Source organism: Hordeum vulgare, chromosome 2H (assembly GCF_904849725.1).
Source record: "Hordeum vulgare subsp. vulgare chromosome 2H, MorexV3_pseudomolecules_assembly, whole genome shotgun sequence".
Taxonomy (NCBI): domain Eukaryota; kingdom Viridiplantae; phylum Streptophyta; class Magnoliopsida; order Poales; family Poaceae; genus Hordeum; species Hordeum vulgare.
The window spans coordinates 23425901-23448149 of NC_058519.1; the positions used below are offsets into that span (position 1 = coordinate 23425901).

At 46.0% G+C, this 22249-nt stretch overlaps 1 protein-coding gene across 1 annotated transcript; it reads right to left on the reverse strand.

Moving 5' to 3' along the window:
* Nucleotides 1–115: 115 nt before the first annotated feature.
* On the reverse strand, nt 116–13912 carry LOC123425084 (wax ester synthase/diacylglycerol acyltransferase 11-like). The gene is made up of 7 exons (XM_045108756.1): nt 13589–13912; nt 12726–13322; nt 12435–12501; nt 12205–12278; nt 11880–12095; nt 11650–11787; nt 116–283 (listed from the first exon to the last, which is right to left on the reverse strand). The coding sequence occupies exons 1-7, from the start codon at nt 13844–13846 to the stop codon at nt 116–118; spliced, it is 1518 nt and encodes a 505-aa protein (XP_044964691.1). The 5' UTR covers nt 13847–13912.
* Between the last annotated feature and the right edge of the window lie 8337 nt (nt 13913–22249).

The window sequence follows — 22249 nt, forward strand, 5'->3', positions numbered from 1 at the left end:
TATTTCTCTATCATTTGTGATACATGCATCACACATAGTAAGGTCCAAGGGTGTGCGATAGTTTGTTTTTTAGCCTCAATCTACACTAGTGTCATCCAACTTTATTCATGCTGACTCATGCGGGCACGACCTTGGAACGAAGCCTTGAAGCCGCGTCTTTAATGAGCCTGAGAGACTCTGCAAAGTCATCCAAAAGATGATGATAATCCGGAAACTTGTCCTCATCAAAAGACAGAACTACCTTGATAGTGCTGCTATAACTTTGGTAGTTCAGTATCAGACCCTACAAAAGCAATCAAGCTTCCAATAAAATACAGTACAAACCAAAACAAAAGCAATAGAATAATGTACTATTTTACATATTTAATTTACATTTCGTCGGCGAAACTTCAGTTGTCTTTTTACATGGAACCTTCGTATACAAAGGTACACTGCTATCCTCTCCAGCATTTCGAAGAGCCAAAACATTTTTCTAGATGAAAAATACCATCACCTCCTGGACGAGAGCATGCCCTCTGATATCATGTTTTGGCAATGGCATTCCTCCCGCTCTCTCCCTGAATTTGTCCTCGAGACATGGTTAGGAAGTTTTAACACGTCATAGTGTAAGTTGCCCTCACAACCTTATCTGGAGTCATAAGATTTAAGTCGATGTTGTTTATAGGCACCCGAGAGTACCTCTTTTCTATCTTAGACATATTTGATTTCCGGTTGTCCATTATATTTGGGCCATATCTGCGGTTTAAGGCTGAAACCCTAGGGATGGATAGTAATGATCTACTTTTACAGTTGTGGGCCGAACCAGGTGTACGTGTGTGGGACGAGCACAAACAAGAGGAATTTGACCTTTGAGCGTTTCTTTTCGTAACCATCAATGATTGTCCTGCTCTTAGTAACATTTCAGGACAGTCAAACAAGGGATACAATGCATGCACACACTGTTTGGATCAGACAGAAAGTATATATCTCGACAACTGTAGGAAGAATGTGTACCCGTACAATCGTCGTTTTCTTCCGCCCAAGCATCCCTTAAAGAAAAAAGGCAAGCATTTCAATGGCAAGGCAGAACCCCGGGGAAAGCCTGTCATCCGTACTGGTGCTGAAGTATTTGATATGGTCAAAGATTTAAAATTAATCTTTGCAAAGGGTCCTGGCAGCCAACCTGTTCCTAACGACCCTGATAAGCGCGTACCCATGTGGAAGAAGAAATCTATATTTTGGGAGCTACCCTACTGGGAAGTCCATGAGGTCCGCTCGGCAATCGACGTGATGCACCTGACGAAGAATCTCTGCGTGAATATTCTAGGCTTCCTGGGCTTGTATGGGAAGTCAAAAGATACACCGGAAGCACGGGAGGACCAGGAACGTCATAAAGGAAGAGATGACATGCATCCAGGGCAGTTTCAAGGGCGTGCCAGCTACGCTCTTACTAGGGAAGAGTTGATGCCTTCGACCCATTATCGAGACCCTTGGAACAGTTCCGAAGCCTGCAGGACATGCTCCAAGGGTAATTTCAATCATTCTTGCTCTCTATCGGTATCTTTCGATGATTTTCTGATATATCAGTTAATGAAAAACTTAGCAAATCATTATCCTTGTCGGGCAGGGTTTGGAAGCGGTTCAAGTGTGTGACTCCCGGTATCGAGCCTCAGAAGCTGACCTTTAGAGCGGCTCAGGTAAGTAGTGTTGGAAATATGCCCTAGAGGCAATAATAAAATGGTTGTTATCATATTTCCTTGTTCATGATAATCGTCTATCGTTCATGCTATAATTGTATTAACAGGAAACAGTAATACATGTGTGAAAGAATAGATCACAATGTGTCCCTAGCAAGCCTCTAGTTGGCTAGCTCGTTAGTCAATAGATGATCATGGTTTCCTGATCATGGACATTGGATGTCATTGATAACGGGATCACATCATTGGGAGAATGATGTGGTGGACAAGACCCAATCCTAAGCCTAGCACTAGATCGTATTGTTCGTATGCTAATGCTTTTCTAATGTCAAGTATCTTTTCCTTCGACCGTGAGATCGTGCAACTCCCGGATACCGTAGGAGTGCTTTGGGTGTATCAAACGTCACAACGTAACTGGGTGACTATAAAGGTGCACTACGGGTACCTCCGAAAGTGTCAGTTGGGTTGGCACGAATCGAGATCGGGATTTGTCACTCCGTGTGACGGAGAGGTATCTTTGGGCCCACTCGGTAGAACATCATCATGAGCTCAATGTGACTAAGGAGTTAGTCACACGATGACGTGCTACGGAACGAGTAAAGAGACTTACCGGTAACGAGATTGAACAAGGTATAGGTATACCGACGATCGAATCTCGGGCAAGTTCTATACCGACAGACAAAGGGAATCGTATACGGGATTGATTGAATCCTTGACATCGTGGTTCATCCGATGAGATCATCGTGGAGCTAGTGGGAGCCACCATGGGTATCCAGACCCCGCTGATGGTTATTGGCCAGAGAGATGTCTCGGTCATGTCTGCCTGTCTCCCGAACCCGTAGGGTCTACACACTTAAGGTTCGATGACGCTAGGGTTATAGGGAATTGTTATATGAGACTACCGAAAGTTGTTCGGAGTCCCGGATGAGATCCCGGACGTCACGAGGAGCTCCGGAATGGTCCGGAGGTAAAGATTGATATATAGGACGGATGGTTTCGGACACCGGAAGTGTTTCGGGCATCACCGGTAACGTACCGGGACCACCGGGACCACCGGAGGTGGTCCCGGGGGACCACCGAAGGGGGGCTGCGACCCCAAGAGGTAAGATGGGCTAAGTGGGGGTGGGAACCAGCCCCTAGTTGGGCTGGTATGCCTCCCCACTCAGCCCATGGCGCAGGGGAAAGGAAAAGAGGGGGGAACCCTAATTTAGGTGGGCCTTAGGCCCACCAGAGGGGTGCGCCACCCCTCCCCCTTGCCCTGGCCGCCACCCCTTCCCCATCTGAGGGCTGCCGCACCCCTTAGGGGTGGGAACCCTAAGGGCTGCGCCCCCTCCCCCTCCTCCTATATATAGATGAGGTTCGGGGCTGTTTGAGACACGTTTTGATCTCTCTCTCTCGGCGCAGCCCTGTTCCTCTCCCTCCTCCTCTCTGCCGGCGCTTGGCGAAGCCCTGCCAGGAGACCTCGTCTCTCCACCAACACCACGCCGTCGTGTTGCTGGTCTTCTTCCCCAACCTCTCCCTCCTCCTTGCTGGATCAAGGTGCGGGAGACGTCACCGGGCTGCACGTGTGTTGAACGCGGAGGTGCCGTTGTTCGGCACTAGATCGGAATCGCTGCGAGTACGACTCCATCAACCGCGTTCTAGCAAACGCTTCCGCTTAGCGATCTTCAAAGGTACGAAGATGCTCTTACCCCTCTCTCGTTGCTGGTCTCTCCATAGGAAGATCTGAACATGCGTAGGAAAATTTTGAATTTATGCTACGTTACCCAACAGTGGCATCCGAGCCAGGTTTTCTATGCGTAGATTCCATGCACGAGTAGAACACAAAAGTTGTGGGCGATGGTTTGTCAATTTGCTTGCCGTTACTAGTCTTATTCTTTTCCGGCGGTATTGTGGGATGAAGCGGCCCGGACCGACCTTACACGTACGCTTACGTGAGACTGGTTCCACCGACAAACATGCACATCGTGCATAAAGGTGGCTAGCGGGTGTCTGTCTCTCCTACTCTAGTCGGATTGGATTTGATGAAAAGGGTCCTTATGAAGGGTAAATAGCTTTGGCATATCATTGTTGTGGCTGTCACGTAGGTAAGAAAGCGTTCTTGCTAGAAACCCAAATCATCCACGTAAAACTTGCAACAACAATTAGAGGTCGTCTAACTTGTTTTTGCAGGGTTTGACATGTGATGTGATATGGCCAAAGTTGTGATGTTGCATGTATGATGTATGAGATGATCATGTTATTGTAATAGGTTTCACGACTTGCATGTCGATGAGTATGACAACCGGCAGGAGCCATAGGAGTTGTCTTAATTTATTGTATGAGATGCAACGCCATGTGCTTGCTACTTTTACTTCATTGCTAACGGTTAGCCATAGTAGTAGTGATAGTAGTAGTTGGTGTGACGACTTCACGGAGACACGATGATGGAGATCATGATGATGGAGATCATGGTGTCACGCCGGTGACGATGATGATCATGCGATGCCTGAAGATGGAGATCGAATGAGCAAAGATGATAATGGCCATATCATGTCACTATATGATTGCATTGTGATGTTTATCATGTTTTACATCTTATTGCTTAAAACGACGGTAGCATAATAAGATGATCCCTCCTAAAATTTCGAGAACGTATTCCCCTAAGTGTGCACCGTTGCGAAGGTTCGTTGTCTCGAAGCACCACGTGATGATCGGGTGTGATAGATTCTAACGTTCGCATACAACGGGTGTAAGCCAGATTTACACACGCAAAACACTTAGGTTGACTCGACGAGCTTAGCATGTGCAGACATGACCTCGAATACAAGAGACCGAAAGGTCGAACATGAGTCGTATGGTTGAATACGATCAGCATGAAGTTGCTCACCATGGTGACTAGTCCGTCTCACGTGATGATCGGACACGGGTTAGTCAACATGGATCATGTATCACTTAGATGACTAGAGGGATGTCGATTTAAGTGGGAGTTCATACTTAATTTGATTAAATGAACTTAATTGTCATGAACTTAGTCTAAAAGTTGTCTTTATAAATATTGTAGATGTCCAACGTCAACCTCAACTTCAACGCATTCCTAGAGAAAAACAAGCTGAAAGATGATGGTAGCAACTATGCGGACTGGGTTCGCAACCTGAAGCTCATCCTTGAAGCAAGTAAAAAGGCTTATGTCCTTAATGCGCCGCTAGGTGACCCTCCCGCTCCCGCAGCAGCCCAGGACATTCTAAACGTCTGGCAAGCGCGGAATGATGACTACTCTCTGGTCAGGTGTGGCATGTTATACAGTTTAGAAACGGGGCTCCAAAGACGTTTTGAGCAACACGGGGCATATGAGATGTTCCAAGAGCTGAAGCTAGTTTTTCAAGCTCATGCCCGTGTCGAGAGATATGAAGTCTCCGACAAGTTCTTCAGCTGTAAGATGGAGGAGAACAGTTCTGTCAGTGAGCACATACTCAAAATGTCTGGGTTACACGGTCGTCTGACTTCACTTGGAGTCGAACTTCCGGATGATGCTATCATTGACAGAATCCTCCAGTCTCTCCCACCAAGCTACAAAGGCTTTGTGCTTAACTACAACATGCAAGGGATGGAGAAAACCATTCCCGAGTTGTACTCGATGCTCAAGTCTGCAGAAGTAGAAATCAAGAAGGAGCATCAAGTGTTGATGGTCAACAAGACCACTAGTTTCAAGAAAGGCAAGGGTAAGAAGAACTTCAAGAAAGACGGCAAAGCTGTTGCCGCGCCCGGTAAGCCAGATGCCGGGAAGAAGAAAAAGAACGGACCCAAGCCTGAGACTGAGTGCTTCTACTGCAAGGGAAAAGGTCACTGGAAGCGGAACTGCCCCAAATACTTAGCGGACAAGAAGGCCGGCAACGTTAAAGGTATATATGATATACATGTTATTGATGTGTACCTTACCAGCGCTCGTAGTAGCTCCTGGGTATTTGATACCGGTGCTGTTGCTCACATTTGCAACTCAAAGCAGGAACTGCGGAATAAGCGGAGACTGGCCAAGGACGAGGTGACGATGCGCGTCGGGAATGGTTCAAAGGTCGATGTGATCGCCGTCGGCACGCTACCTCTACATCTACCGTCGGGATTAGTTTTAAACCTTAATAATTGTTATTTAGTACCAGCTTTAAGCATGAACATTGTATCAGGGTCTTGCTTAATGCGAGACGGCTACTCATTTAAGTCAGAGAATAATGGTTGTTCTATTTATATGAGTGATATGTTTTATGGTCATGCTCCGCTGGTGAATGGTTTATTCTTGATGAATCTCGATCGTGATGTTACACATATTCATAGTGTGAGTACCAAAAGATGCAAAGTTGATAATGATAGTCCCACATACTTGTGGCACTGCCGCCTTGGTCATATCGGTGTTAAGCGCATGAAGAAGCTCCATACTGATGGACTGCTAGAGTCTCTTGACTTTGAATCATTTGACACATGCGAACCGTGCCTCATGGGCAAGATGACTAAGACTCCATTCTCAGGAATAATGGAGAGAGCCTCCGACTTATTGGAAATAATACATACTGATGTGTGTGGTCCAATGAACGTTGAAGCTCGCGGTGGTTATCGTTATGTTCTCACTCTCACCGATGATTTGAGTAGGTATGGGTATATCTACTTGATGAAGCACAAATCTGAGACGTTTGAAAAGTTCAAGGAATTTCAGAGTGAGGTTGAGAATCAACGTGACAGAAAAATAAAATGTCTACGATCTGATCGTGGAGGAGAATATTTGAGTCACGAGTTTGGCACACACCTAAGAAAGTGTGGAATCGTTTCACAACTAACACCGCCTGGCACACCGCAGTGCAACGGAGTGTCTGAACGTCGTAATCGCACCTTATTAGATATGGTACGATCTATGATGTCTCTCACCGACTTGCCACTATCATTTTGGGGATACGCATTAGAAACTGCAGCATTCACTTTAAATAGGGCACCGTCTAAATCCGTTGAGACGACACCGTATGAACTGTGGTTTGGCAAGAAACCTAAGTTGTCGTTTCTTAAAGTTTGGGGCTGCGAGGCTTATGTGAAGAAACTTCAACCAGAAAAGCTCGAACCCAAAGCGGAGAAATGCGTATTCATAGGATACCCTAAGGAAACTATTGGGTATACCTTCTCTCTTAGATCCGAAGGTAAAACCTTTGTTGCCAAGAACGGATCCTTTCTAGAGAAAGAGTTTCTCTCGAAAGAAGTAAGTGGGAGGAAGGTAGAACTTGATGAGGTAATTACACCCCCTCTCGAACAGGAAAGTAGCGCAACGCAAGAAGTTGTTCCTGTGATGCCTACACCAACTGAAGAGGAAGTTAATGATGATGATCATGAAGCTTCGGATCAAGTTACTACTGAACCGCGAAGGTCCACAAGGGTACGCTCTGCACCAGAGTGGTACGGCAACCCTGTGATGGAAATCATGTTGTTAGACAACGGTGAACCTTCGAACTATGAAGAAGCGATGGCGGGCCCGGATTCCAACAAATGGCTTGAGGCCATGAAATCCGAGATAGGATCCATGTATGATAACAAAGTATGGACTTTGGTGGACTTGCCCGATGACCGGCGAGCCATAGAAAATAAATGGATCTTCAAGAAGAAGACTGATGCAAACGGTAATGTAACCGTTTACAAAGCTCGACTTGTCGCAAAGGGTTTTCGACAAATTCAAGGAGTTGACTACGAAGAGACTTTCTCTCCCGTAGCGAAGCTGAAATCAGTCCGAATCATGTTAGCAATTGCCGCCTTTTATGATTATGAAATTTGGCAAATGGACGTCAAAACAGCATTCCTTAACGGGAATCTTAAGGAAGAGTTGTATATGATGCAACCAGAAGGTTTTGTCGATCCTAAAGGTGCTAACAAAGTATGCAAGCTCCAGCACTCCATCTATGGGCTGGTGCAAGCATCTCGGAGTTGGAACATTCGCTTTAATGAGGTGATTAAGGCGTTTGGGTTCATACAGGTTTACGGAGAAGCCTGTCTGTACAAGAAAGTGAGTGGGAGCTCTGTAGCTTTCCTCGTACTATATGTGGATGACATATTATTGATGGGGAATGATATAGAGATGTTGGAGAGCATAAAGGCCTACTTGAACAAGAGTTTTTCAATGAAGGACCTTGGAGAAGCTGCATACATATTAGGCATCAAGATCTATAGAGATAGATCGAGACGCCTCATAGGTCTTTCGCAAAGTACATACCTTGACAAGATATTGAAGAAATTCAATATGGAAAACTCAAAGAAAGGGTTCTTGCCAGTTTTGCAAGGTATAAGATTGAGTAAGACTCAGTCGCCGACCACGACAGCAGATAGAGAGAAGATGAGTTCTGTCCCCTACGCTTCAGCCGTGGGCTCTCTAATGTATGCCATGCTGTGTACCAGACCTGATATAAACCTTGCGATAAGCTTGGTAGGGAGGTACCAAAGTAATCCCGGTGCGGAACACTGGACAGCGGTCAAGAATATCCTTAAGTACCTGAAAAGGACTAAGGAAATGTTTCTCGTTTATGGAGGTGACGAAGAGCTCGTCGTAAAGGGTTACGTCGATGCTAGCTTCGACACAGATTCGGATGACTCTAAGTCACAAACCGGATACGTATATGTGTTGAATGGTGGGGCAGTGAGCTGGTGCAGCAGCAAGCAAGAAGTCGTGGCAGCATCTACATGTGAAGCGGAGTACATAGCTGCTTCAGAAGCAGCTCATGAAGGAATTTGGATGAAGGAGCTCATCACCGACCTTGGAGTGGTTCCAAGCGCGTCGGGTCCTATGACACTCTTCTGTGATAACACTGGAGCCATTGCCATAGCCAAGGAGCCCAGGTTTCACCGGAAGACGAAGCACATCAAGCGCCGCTACAACTCCATCCAGGACCATGTCCAGAGTGGAGTGATAGATATTTGTAAAGTACACACGGATCTGAATATTGCAGACCCGTTGACTAAACCTCTTCCACGAGCAAAACATGATCAACACCATGATGCTATGGGTGTTCGATACATCACAATGTAACTAGATTATTGACTCTAGTGCAAGTGGGAGACTGTTGGAAATATGCCTAGAGGCAATAATAAAATGGTTGTTATCATATTTCCTTGTTCATGATAATCGTCTATCGTTCATGCTATAATTGTATTAACAGGAAACAATAATACATGTGTGAAAGAATAGATCACAATGTGTCCCTAGCAAGCCTCTAGTTGGCTAGCTCGTTAGTCAATAGATGATCATGGTTTCCTGATCATGGACATTGGATGTCATTGATAACGGGATCACATCATTGGGAGAATGATGTGGTGGACAAGACCCAATCCTAAGCCTAGCACTAGATCGTATTGTTCGTATGCTAATGCTTTTCTAATGTCAAGTATCTTTTCCTTCGACCGTGAGATCGTGCAACTCCCGGATACCGTAGGAGTGCTTTGGGTGTATCAAACGTCACAACGTAACTGGGTGACTATAAAGGTGCACTACGGGTACCTCCGAAAGTGTCAGTTGGGTTGGCACGAATCGAGATCGGGATTTGTCACTCCGTGTGACGGAGAGGTATCTTTGGGCCCACTCGGTAGAACATCATCATGAGCTCAATGTGACTAAGGAGTTAGTCACACGATGACGTGCTACGGAACGAGTAAAGAGACTTACCGGTAACGAGATTGAACAAGGTATAGGTATACCGACGATCGAATCTCGGGCAAGTTCTATACCGACAGACAAAGGGAATCGTATACGGGATTGATTGAATCCTTGACATCGTGGTTCATCCGATGAGATCATCGTGGAGCTAGTGGGAGCCACCATGGGTATCCAGACCCCGCTGATGGTTATTGGCCAGAGAGATGTCTCGGTCATGTCTGCCTGTCTCCCGAACCCGTAGGGTCTACACACTTAAGGTTCGATGACGCTAGGGTTATAGGGAATTGTTATATGAGACTACCGAAAGTTGTTCGGAGTCCCGGATGAGATCCCGGACGTCACGAGGAGCTCCGGAATGGTCCGGAGGTAAAGATTGATATATAGGACGGATGGTTTCGGACACCGGAAGTGTTTCGGGCATCACCGGTAACGTACCGGGACCACCGGGACCACCGGAGGTGGTCCCGGGGGACCACCGAAGGGGGGCTGCGACCCCAAGAGGTAAGATGGGCTAAGTGGGGGTGGGAACCAGCCCCTAGTTGGGCTGGTATGCCTCCCCACTCAGCCCATGGCGCAGGGGAAAGGAAAAGAGGGGGGAACCCTAATTTAGGTGGGCCTTAGGCCCACCAGAGGGGTGCGCCACCCCTCCCCCTTGCCCTGGCCGCCACCCCTTCCCCATCTGAGGGCTGCCGCACCCCTTAGGGGTGGGAACCCTAAGGGCTGCGCCCCCTCCCCCTCCCCCTATATATAGATGAGGTTCGGGGCTGTTTGAGACACGTTTTGATCTCTCTCTCTCGGCGCAGCCCTGTTCCTCTCCCTCCTCCTCTCTGCCGGCGCTTGGCGAAGCCCTGCCAGGAGACCTCGTCTCTCCACCAACACCACGCCGTCGTGTTGCTGGTCTTCTTCCCCAACCTCTCCCTCCTCCTTGCTGGATCAAGGTGCGGGAGACGTCACCGGGCTGCACGTGTGTTGAACGCGGAGGTGCCGTTGTTCGGCACTAGATCGGAATCGCTGCGAGTACGACTCCATCAACCGCGTTCTAGCAAACGCTTCCGCTTAGCGATCTTCAAAGGTACGAAGATGCTCTTACCCCTCTCTCGTTGCTGGTCTCTCCATAGGAAGATATGAACATGCGTAGGAAAATTTTGAATTTATGCTACGTTACCCAACAAGTAGTAGTATGATATACTTCCATTTTCAATACATTTATGATGCTAGATTATTATTTTGATTATATATATTCTATTCTTGTAAAGTGCGACCAGCAGCCACGGGGGACGCATCTATGCGGATACTATGTTTGCAAGACCATTCGCACGTTTACCTCTGAGCATAAGGATCACAGATACGACGTAAGCAATGAACATTCACACCTCTATTTTTACCCGTCATTCTTTGTTATCATGATTGATATTCATATTCATCTCCTCTTCTTATATAGTACATGGCCATGAGGGAGAAGTCCCTACCAGAGCAACGCGCGATTGCTGTTGCAGAGGAGCTTGCGACCTTTCTGAGGACGGAAGCTATAGATGACAAAGGACGATTTAGTGTAGCTAGGGGCCATTACTGATGTTGGTCCACGTAATCGAATAGACAGGCTCTAGTCTCGATAATTCATATCTCCATATAATTGTATATATATGCTCGCTTGTAAGATAAGTTAATCTTATATATATATGCATAATTATTTCTATTTAGAATTATATGAAAACTAATTCCCGAACACCAAACGAGGCATCACGTTAATCTCCCGAACACCTAAACCGTAAAACCCTAAAACCCAAAAATAAACAAAATCTGAAACTCTTTAGTCCCGGTCCGTGTAAAGACCCGGGACTAAAAGGCCTGCCCCTGAGGGCGCTCCGAGGCGCCCACGTGGAGCACCTTTGGTCCCGGCTTGGAACAGGGCCGGGACTAAAGGTTAGGCCTTTAGTCCCGCCCCTTTGGTCCCGGTTGGTGAACCGGGACTAAAACCCCTTACGGGCCGGGACTATAGGTCCTGTCCCCACTAGTGGTTGTATTAATTGATATACCCTGGTCCATTACTTATAACATGTTTTAACAAACTCCTGGGTGTATTAGTTTTTTTTTTCTAATGACCTAAAGCATCGTATAGCTCAATTTCAGTTACGAAGTTGCTTACCACACATACCGTGTGATGATATATCAAGATATTTTAATAAGATAAAAACTGTCAATATATATGTATGCCAACTATATCCCCCCCCCCCCACCCCACCACACACGCACCCCACACCCCACACAGTAACACAAAAGATCTATTAATTGGGAAGTAAAATAAACACCATGATGACTTGCCTCTCCTGGCCCATACATGGTTGGCGCAATGAAGGTAATTGTATGCCCCCATAACTCTATCCGATCAACTGGTCCAATCATGTTGGAGAACAATAATGTCGTATTTCCCAGCACGCGCCGCGCGATAAAGGCTGCTGCCTGCTTTGATGGATAAATGCAGTGCAAGTCGAAACATGAAAGTAGCGAGATATAAACTTGTTATAAAAGTTTATGCATTTCATGAAATATACCTTGAGACCAAAACATTTGAGGAAAATCGCAAGGATCTTTTGTGTCATAATCACTTCAAGTGACCTCTTTTTTCGCTCCACCATCTTCTTTGCTTCACGGATATAAGCCATTTGATCATCGTGCATGGCTATATGAAATGGAAGGATGATGTAGCCCAATTTGTTACCCCATGTAACATCATTACTTTTACCACATTCTACCATGCTATCATGGGACTGTGTCCATGTAATTGTAAAAATCAATAAGGTAGTTAAAGTAATAACATACTAGAATAAAATATTACAAATTAATAATAGCATATGAAATAATAGTTTAAGTTCTTACTTGTAGGCCAGTTCTCTGTCTTATGTTGGCCACAATGATTGACCGCAAACTGATTTTCCTAGTGTTTGTGTCACCTAGCATCGAAAACAAGTCAACTATATATAGACGTGGAATCGTATGATCCCAAAAACATAGCGTTAAATTTACTGCATTAATGAGTATTGTGGGATGAAGCCGGCCGGACGAAGCTAGCCGCTCACACCCCCATGAGCCATGACTGATATGCTTACCGGACTTGCGAAAGTAATATCGAGATAGTGCAGCAGAAGTTAGTCCAACTAGTACATCATTTACAGTCTGCGAAATCAAGTTAGAAAAATAAATTTAGATGGTATTAATTTATCCGTTCAGCATTCTACAGGGGGTTGAAGACAGACGTCCCATAATATCAGATCGATGTTACCCACATCCAATATGTGAGGGACGAAGGGAGTAAAGTCCAATAAATAACCATCCAGCTTGATCGGTGCGCGTTGGCTGCTGCAATAGGCGGGACGAAGGGAGGAGTAGGACGTACGTACGCAGTTCATGGCATTCTTCACAATCTTGATGTCGTCGAGGCTCAGGGTCCGGTGTGCGAAGCGCTTGCCGTGTGATAGTAGTACGTTGTCCTCCGCACCCTTGAACAGCGTGCGTGGATCTCTCAGGAACAGAATAGTCGCCACGAACAAGGCCACGTCCACCACGGTGTGCCAGGAGAGCACGAACCCCGACCAAACCCAGGCGATGAACGCCGTGGCTCCCGCGGACCGCGCGTACAGGGCGCCAGCGCGTCTGGCCGTCGGCAACATGGCCGGCGAGCTGGTCGGATCAGCGGCGCTACGCGCAGACGCCATGAGGAATGCCATCAGAGACATGCCGTCGCCCAGGGAGTGTTGCGCGCGCATCACGACGGTGGAAGTCGCCTCCGAGGTCGGGAAGTCGAGAAGGTGGAGCTCCCATGGTGGTCGGCTGCCGTCCATGGGAAGCGTAGGCAGCGTTGCTACGTAGTCCTCCACGACCTTGTCTGGGTCCATCGTCACGGCGTCGGGATCCAGCGTCGGAAATGTGATGTGCTCCTCGAACTTCACCGTCGTGCGCACCCACCGCGGTTCTCCATCCTTGTACCCATCCGTCACCTGTTCACGCATGGTCAGAGCGGCGAAAATGACTGTTTATTAATGATGGAAATTCGCATGCCCGTCCATATATACTACTCCGTTTATATAAATATATATATATAAGCCATTTTAAAGATTCTAATAGTATAAACTTACGTACCCATATATATGCAAACTATATATATATGTAAGTCTATATATTAGAAGGGATCTCTAGAATGTCTTATATTCAACAACGGATGGAGTAATCCTTAGCTTTGCCAGCGGTAACTAGGAGTAGGTACTTGGATGCTCCGGAAGCGCGGGTAATGGCGAAGTTGAGCCTCGAAGCCGGCACGCAGTAGCGGTAGGTTTAGGGGGGCGTCCAAACCGATCATGACGACGATGCAGATACCCTCCATGAGTCTCGCGGTTGGGCTCAAAGGCTCCTCCGCTGTGGAATCATCTGCCAACTCGGTACCGATTGGTGTTCTCGGTACGCGGATCGATATCTGTCGGCTTTGCCTAACATCTTCCGAGGGGCCACTGCGATCAGCACCCATTACCTGTTACTTCCGGGGTACGTGATCGATACCTAGCCCTTACAAATATGTCCTTGTGTGATTGTGGTATATCCGCGCCGGCTCTCCAGCAAGCTAGGCGCAACATATATATATATATATATGTATGTAGTGTAAGAGATGTGCCGATGAGACATTCGTTCTTGCAACAGATGTATAGAGGGATTGCGTGTGCTACTTTTTCTTATCGACCACGATTGCGTTTATTATTTGCCAACCCCAATGGAGACAAAATATACTGCAGTTTTCTGGTCATCAACTATAACATGCATACCACGTGACCGTGAACACACAAAACGTGCATGCCGCATGGATTTACGGACCAACTTGCCGCGTCCCGACAACGGAAACTTTCCTACTTTACCACATAGATAGATTCCTGTATAACTGGTTTTACGGGATGCTTGTAAATTTCAGGATAAGCTTCTTGATGGCAACTCTTATCAGTTCAGTTTTACTTCAAATTATTAGTCCAAATACTAAATATTCATGTTCCATGAAAAAACTCTTATCCGTATGCTTCTATATTACAATTAATTCCTACCACAACACGTGCTTATATGGGCATCTCCAACGATGACCCATAAACCGCCCGCATCCATTCGGACTCGCTGTCCGCACCGCGGAAGCCATCTAATGCGCGCCTGTATCATTCCAAATGACGGTCCGAACATAATTTCTTGCGTAAAACGGAAACCAACATGAAGGATATGCGGGCGTTCGGACCGCGCATGAGCCCGCTTCTTACCACCCTTGCACACCCCAACTCCTCCTCCCTCGCATGTGTGTTCCCGCCAGATGTGAGCTATTCGCATTCATGTGCCACCTCTCCATATTGAAGATGACTAAGGATGGACACGACTTCTCCCTGCCTCCGCCTTTGAAGTAGCGCGCCAACCAAGGGCGCTGCCCACGACACGTCCCCGATGTCCGCGCTTGTTCAATGCCGGGGACGCGTTACCTACCACGCCCGTTCAATGGCCCGTCCGTCCGTATGCCGCCATTAAGCAGGATCACCGGTCGAGAAAACCATTCTGGCGCCTTGGAGTGACGCCTGTCCTAGCCAAAATCCCCTATTTAAAGACGGTCACACCTGGCTAACACCGTGGCACAACAAAAGCCGTTTCCCATCCTCTTCCCTTGCACCGCATGTCCGCATCCTCCATCACTACAGGCGACAAATCACTATGAGAGGGCTTCTCCACAAAGATGAAGCATGAGGTGGCCGCCCTTGCCGCCGCGTGGCAGTACCATCTTGCCAGGCGGAGTGAGGCAGGATTGCCGACCAGCTCGCGCGAGGTCTTCGGTGACGAGGACGACACCACGATGACCACGGCTCTGAGGACACAGTCCCGATGCCGGCTTCAGCATGAAGGAGGCGCATGCGCACTACAACACCACCCATGACGGAGGTGCAGCCTACGTCGGTGCCTATGTCGGTGTTCGAACGGGCGCTGGAGCATCACCGTCTGGTGGAGGACAAGATCAAATGCGAGATTGCGAGCGAGGAGGCTGTGGTGGCCATGAAAGCAACGACCCCGAAGTTCGTCGCTGAGCAGCGTGCGCTGTATGAAGCCCTTTGTTGGGTTCTACTGTAGGCGCATCGCATGCAAAAATTAAAATTTTCCTACGCGAAGAACAACCAAGAATATGCTACGGAGATGGATCATAGATTGTTACCACTAGACGCGCAGTGCCGTATAGCGGAAGTAGATGTGGCAGCGCGTCCGCGTGGTCCGTCTCCTCCTCGTCCGACAGTCGGTCGTCGGATCCCTCTCCCACGAATAGTCGGTCGCCGGATCCCACGTACAGGTTCGCCGGAGCGGCGCAGGTGCACTGCCCCTAATGGTATCTCCGCGCGCAGGAGGAACAACGTCCGGCGGACTGCTAGGTACGGATTACACAGTTAGCGGCGGCGGATGGAGGTGGCTAGGTGCAACACATGCACAACCCTAATTAATGACGGCGCCAAAGCGATCGACTGAATAAATGTGCCGCACCTTCACTATATATAGGCATCCAGCGCGGGCTCAACTCTTGGGCCTCACACGGACCCTAAAGCCGACGTGTTCCTTCCTTTAAGCGCGCGACCCTTTAGGTTCTCATTCACTTTGTCGTGATTCAGACCACGTGACTCGGTTAGTCGGCAGCGCCTCTAGCAAGACGTGTCGACTCCAAGTGTATGATGGAGCTGGTTATACGAACCTATACTTCGTACTTCTATTCCCTTTGCCACACGATATACGTTGTCGTACTCAAGGCGACATGGTTAGCCTTGTTGTCGCACGCGAGCTCTTTCTCGTTCCGGAGAATCTGACCAACATTCGGATTATCTCATAATCCTCATTGTATGGCCATGCTTATCTAGGTCAGATCACCCGAGGGGCCCAGAGTATATCTCTCCTGATCGGAGGGGAAAACCTCATCTAGCTCGACCACGTCTCGCAGCATGGGTCTGGACAAGTCCGAAACCTACCTTTGTAACCGGTTCTTCCTCCCGAATTGAGACCTATTGTTTATAGGTCTAGAGATAAAGTAGTGACTTCAGACATTAATGAACTTTATAAGAGAATTATCCGTCGGAACAACAATCTTGCCTATCTATTAAAAGGAAGTGAATTAGCGCCAGCAGATTTAGTAATGTGCCAGGAAAAATTGGTACAAGAAGCCGTGGATACACTTCTTGATAGTGGGTCCTGCGGGCAACCGACGAGGGATGGGAGGGGTTTTATACTTTATACATTTAATAAACACGTATAGATACTGACATAGCAAACGATTAATCACAGAACTCATATTATAATATAGGTTCTTTATCTTTTTTAAAATTTCAAAATAAAATTCGAAATGATTATGAAATAAAAAACTCATATCATAATTTTATTTTGAATTCAGATCTACTAATTCTTTTATTCCAGTTAGTAAGAGGGATCTTGAACTAAGAAATAGACCTAGCAGCTAAAAGAGGGTATCCTGAGCAATTGCAAGAATGGGGTTCATTGATATTCCTGGTATAGTAGATGCTATCACACATACAGTCATACTCAATTCGATGGAATTGTTACCCCGTAGGCTGAGGAGCAAAAGGAGAAATCCGCCCAAGGAGGGGCTATCGAATAAGGGAGTAGCGTTTGGTCGGCCGAAAGCAAGTCTGTCATCATCCCGAGTACATGCGGCAGCTCAGGTCCTAAGACATAGAATGTATGTTGTACAAGAGTCTCACAGATGAGCTATCGTTGCGTGCATAATTGGGTCTGTCCAACTCAGACCTTATCTCGACTCGGATCCGACTACGTCAAATCTGACCAGATCTTTCTAAGTTCATATTATCCGGCTAGCATCCAATGCTACATGGTTAGTGCGATGGGACCATTCACCGTATCATATGTTAGTCTAGTTGGTTCTGCGTCCACACAACTCTTTCGACTAGGGTGATGGGGAATGTTGCATGGAAAAAAATCGTACATGTTAGAGCATATTTTTCTGTATTTGGTTTTGGTAATTAATGACAATATCCCTATGGACTAATGGTTGCATTGAGTTTTATTCGAAGGATTTTTCCATTGGCACTGCCTCTTTTACATATTGCTCAACCATATGTTTTGTGCAAGTGATATGCTTATTGTCTCATCTATTTTCTTGCACTTGTTGTGTGTTTTTATTAATTTTGGAGGAGCACCGGTCCTATTTTGTGCACGTGTATCAATACAAAATTCTTATTTGTAAAACAAATCATGGGGAGCTTCTCTAGTTTTGATAAAACAGTCCTTTGCCCTTATCATAATATCTTTTATTCATGTGGTTCGAAGGACCATACGATTGCTTGTCCCTATTGGTATATTTTGATTGCTTGCTTCTCTTTTCTATATGTCCTTGTGACATACGATCCTTCTTGCAATCTTTGGGTCCTTAATATAGTTCGTTTTTCTCCAACGTTTCTCATTGTATTAGTGTATTTGTTTGCAGTAATTTGTTGAGAGGCACACACTTTTTGGACGACCACCTACTATATTGGTTTTCTAAACTTTTTGTCCATTTTGACAATCGATGCCAATGGGGGAGAAGTTTAGAGAGTTTAATTTGATGATGCTTAGAGGGTTTTGTCTTGTACGCATGCATTATTGCTTTGTATGTATGTGCTTGGTTATGCTTATTTCCTTATATAAACTCTCATGTAGTGATTGTCATCAATTACCAAAATGGGGAAGATTGTTAGAGTATATTTCTTTGTATGTGGTTTTGATAATTAATGACAATCCCTATGTACTAATGGTTGCATTGAGTTATATTCGAAGGATTTGTCCATAGATACTTCTTGAAGTCCATCTGTTAGTTTCAAGGAGTTTACATGATGACCAAGATGGTATTCAAAGTATTATCCAAAGATTGGTCATAAAGACACAAGGTTGATCAAGACTAAGCAAAGAGTAAATCAAAATGATCAACACACAAAGTGTATAAGATGTACCGAGAGGGATCAAGTGATCCCATGGTATGGTAAGCATTGTCCATAACGCTTTTGTGTACTAACCCGCATGGTCTTTGTGAGAGTTCTATGTGGCGTTAGGTGTGTTTCCATGGGTTTGCATCAAGGAGCAACAAGTCTTCAAGTGTCAAGGGATGGTGGAACGAGGACTTAATGCCAATCACCTGATGATCACGGAGTTTACCCATAAGCACAAGCTAGACGCCAAGGGCATCTGGGATCACATCTTCAAGATTTATGAGAAAATCGAGCAACTCCAAGCCCAGATCTATGACCTGCAAAACCAAAACTGTGAGTATGAATACAAATTTAAGAAAATGAGTTTGGCTGCAGGCCTGAGCATCCTGGAGACTAGTTCATCTTTTCACGATGGTGCACCCATGCCTTGAAAGACGGAGGACAAACATTCAACATCACCAACAACTCAAACGTCAGCACCTTCAAAAGAAGACAACCGGACACATGGGTATGGGCACTCCCCTTGGCTTGTGCCAAGCTTGGGGGAGGTGCCCCGGTATCGTATCACCATCACACATTTTTACTTTTTTTTTCTGTGTTCGATACTTTTAGTTATATCTTGATCTAGTGGAATAAAGTTTTAGTTCGATCTAGTTTTAAGTTTTTCTTTTTGGTCCCCCTATGTAAGCAAGTCCGAGAGTTATATAATACTCCCTCCGTCCCAAAATAAGTGTCTTAAGCTTAATACAATTTTGTACTAGATCTAATACAAAGTCGAGACAGTTATTTTGGGACAGAGGGAGTAAAAAGTAGTTCTTAGTTGAGGGCTTTGCTTTCTTTCTATGATCTAGAGAAAAAGAAATAGAAAGAAGTATATAATAAAAGCAAAAGAGCATACATGATGATCTTATATGGAGAGATGACTTCACATATAAAAAGTATGTTGATTGAAATTTGTTGTAAGTTGACAAACAAGCTATTGGTCATTCTTGCAATTAACATGAAGTAATAAAGAAAGAGAGGGTAACATATAAATATATTATCGTAGACATCTTTTATGATTGTGAGAACTCACTAAAAATTATATTCTAAAAGGTTCATGTTGTACAAGGAAGACAACATAATGAGTTATGTTTGCTTATTTCCGAATAGAAGTTATATGGTTGTAGATCCTACAACGTATGTCGCTTGCTTCCACCTCATATTAGCCAAAAGAAACTTCTGCACCAAGTAGAGATACTACTTGTGCATCCAAAAATCTTTAACCCGGGTTTGCCTTGAAAGTCCACCATACCTACCTATGGATTGAGTAAGATCGTTCAAGTAAGTTTTCATCGGTGCAAGCAATAGAAATTTCTCCGTAAATATGTGTGCTCCAAACTTTATACAAACTTGTGATATAGAAGAAACAAAAGCGACAGACTACATAATAAAGTTCTCTATCACAAGGGGCAATATAAAGTGATGTTCTTTTGCATTAAGAGATTCTGCATCCAACTATAAAAGCACATGGCAACCTCTGCTTCCCTCTGCGAAGGGCGTATCTGTTACCTTTACTTTTTAGTACTTACCTTTATGTAAGAGTCGTGGTGATCTTCACCATTTCTTTTATTTCGCCTTTATCTTTTGGCAAGCGTCATGTGTTGGGAAATGATCTAGACAAATATATCCACTCGGATGTGAGTGATCATGAGTTATTATTGTTGGCATTACCTTTGAGGTAAATAGTTGAGAAGCAAAACTATAAGCCCATATCTTCCTTTGTGTCCGATTAAAACTTTGACCTCATAGGTATCGCGTGAGTGTTAGCAATTATGAAAGACTATAAGATGATTGAGTATGTGGATTTGCGTTACAAGCTCTTATATTGACTCTTTCCTACGTTGCGATAAATTGGAATTGCCTCAGTGATTGAAATCATAGTTTCTTAGTTCTCAATAGAGTTCTTGATGCATATTTGCCTTGTGAATGAATTGTTACTCTAGTATAAGATATTATATGTCAATGTGTGTTGTTGTTCTAAAGATAATCATGATGCCCTCGTGTCCATATTTTATTTCATCGACACCTCTATCTCTAAACATGTGGGCATGTTTATTTATCTCGGCTTTCGCTTGAGGACAAGCGAGGTCTAAGCTTAGGGGAGTAGATATCCATTTTGCATCCTGCTTTTATATCAATATGTATTGCATTATGGGTTCTTATTGCACATTATGGTACAATACTTATGTCTTTTCTCTCTTATTTTACAAGATTTACATGAAGAGGGACAATGCCGGCAGCAGTATATTAAAATCCGACCAATCATTTTCTAAGGGTAGGTTAGACATAGCTTTTTTGTCATGTGAAGCATAGCTTCGTTGTTAGTCGGCAAATAATGGCGCGATTGAAAATAGATTTGTTGTCCCATGAGACCAAGACTCCATGGTCTCCTTCGACCTCCTGTTGCGGTCGCTGCAGCCTGCAGCCTGCAATCTGGACAAAGGCACCCCCGAGCAGTCGTCCTCGAACACGACCTCCGCCTCAAACTCATCTTCTTCCTGGAGCACCCGAGGACCACTGCCGGCATCGGCGTTCTCCCTCGCCATCTCCTCTGCGACCCCGGCCATCTCGTCGTTCGGTCACGCCTCTCTTCCTGTCATTTTCGGCCATTGTAGCTTCGTCTCACTGAAGCCGGTGCCCTCTACCCTGTCCGTCATGGACTAGCCCCTGGAGCTCGGCCCTGCACACACACATGTGACACGCCCAAACACACGCGCGCCGTTCGCACTCCATGCCCGCAAGGACAGCCGCAGCGCACACGCCATAGCCTCGTAGTGACCGCTTCCGCCTCCCGAACGCAAGTAGCCCCACAACCCTCACGTCGCCTCGTCGCCGTCAGCAGTCAACGCGATCCCAGAGGGCAGACAATGGCAGCCAACCGCCTTGGTTTCGACTGCCTCGCATGGCTAGCCAACGTCCCGAACGAGCACCATGCGCCGGGAGGATTCAGATGTCCGAAAGGTGTCGTTCTCGGTTCCGAAGTGCTCCACCTTGCCGACCCAGCCATCCTTGCAGCGACAATCCAGTCCACGGAGGGCGAGAAGTTGGGCCTGAAGTCGGCGACGCGCCAAGCAGGTGTAAGACAGCGCACGCTACCCGAGGACATGTCGTGCCTTCAGGGATGAGAGAGAAGCAGCAGCAGCAGCGCGCTTGTGGATACGAAGACGAGGAGAGACCAGTCACGACCTCGTGGTGGAGCAACGGTGTGGGCGTGGTGGGTTCTCGTCCAGCGCCTAGCGCCCTAGCGGCAGGAAGAAAAGGACGAGGGTGGAGGGACGAGAGAGAGCGGCAGGGCGTTGATGGTAAGGAAGATGGCCTAGCTCGATAACCTCCTGGTTTGCCATAGATGGTCAGGCAAACACTGGTGGTGGCTAGAACTCACATGGCCGAGCTCGAGAATGAAATGGGAGGGCGAGGGCGGGCCGGCGGGGTGGGCTAAATTTTTTTACTTTCTAAAATGCCCTCAGAACTTGTATACTGGAGGAAGGGACCGAAGCAGTGCAATCTATATTGTTGGCAATTCTATTGTCAAATTGAGTCAGTATAGATCGGTACCTAGCATTAGATTTCATAAATGGACGGCCAATATTTGTCCCCGGTATCATAAAAGAGCTTTTTATGTATTTTTGTCGTCAAAGAGATTTTTATTGCTCAGATATGATTGCCGGGCGTGTACTATGATGCTATCTCAGCAATGCCTTGTAGGATAAATGATAAGTTGGAAAAGAGAAATTAAAATGAACAAAAATGCATATCTCCTCAGCTAAGACGTGATGTCTTATGAAGAAAGATATGGATGTTATTGTCTAATGTAAAAGATGTGTTATCATAGTCATACCTTATCTACTTTAATTTTAATCAACCAAAAATTTCAGCGATACACGATTGTTAATTGCTAG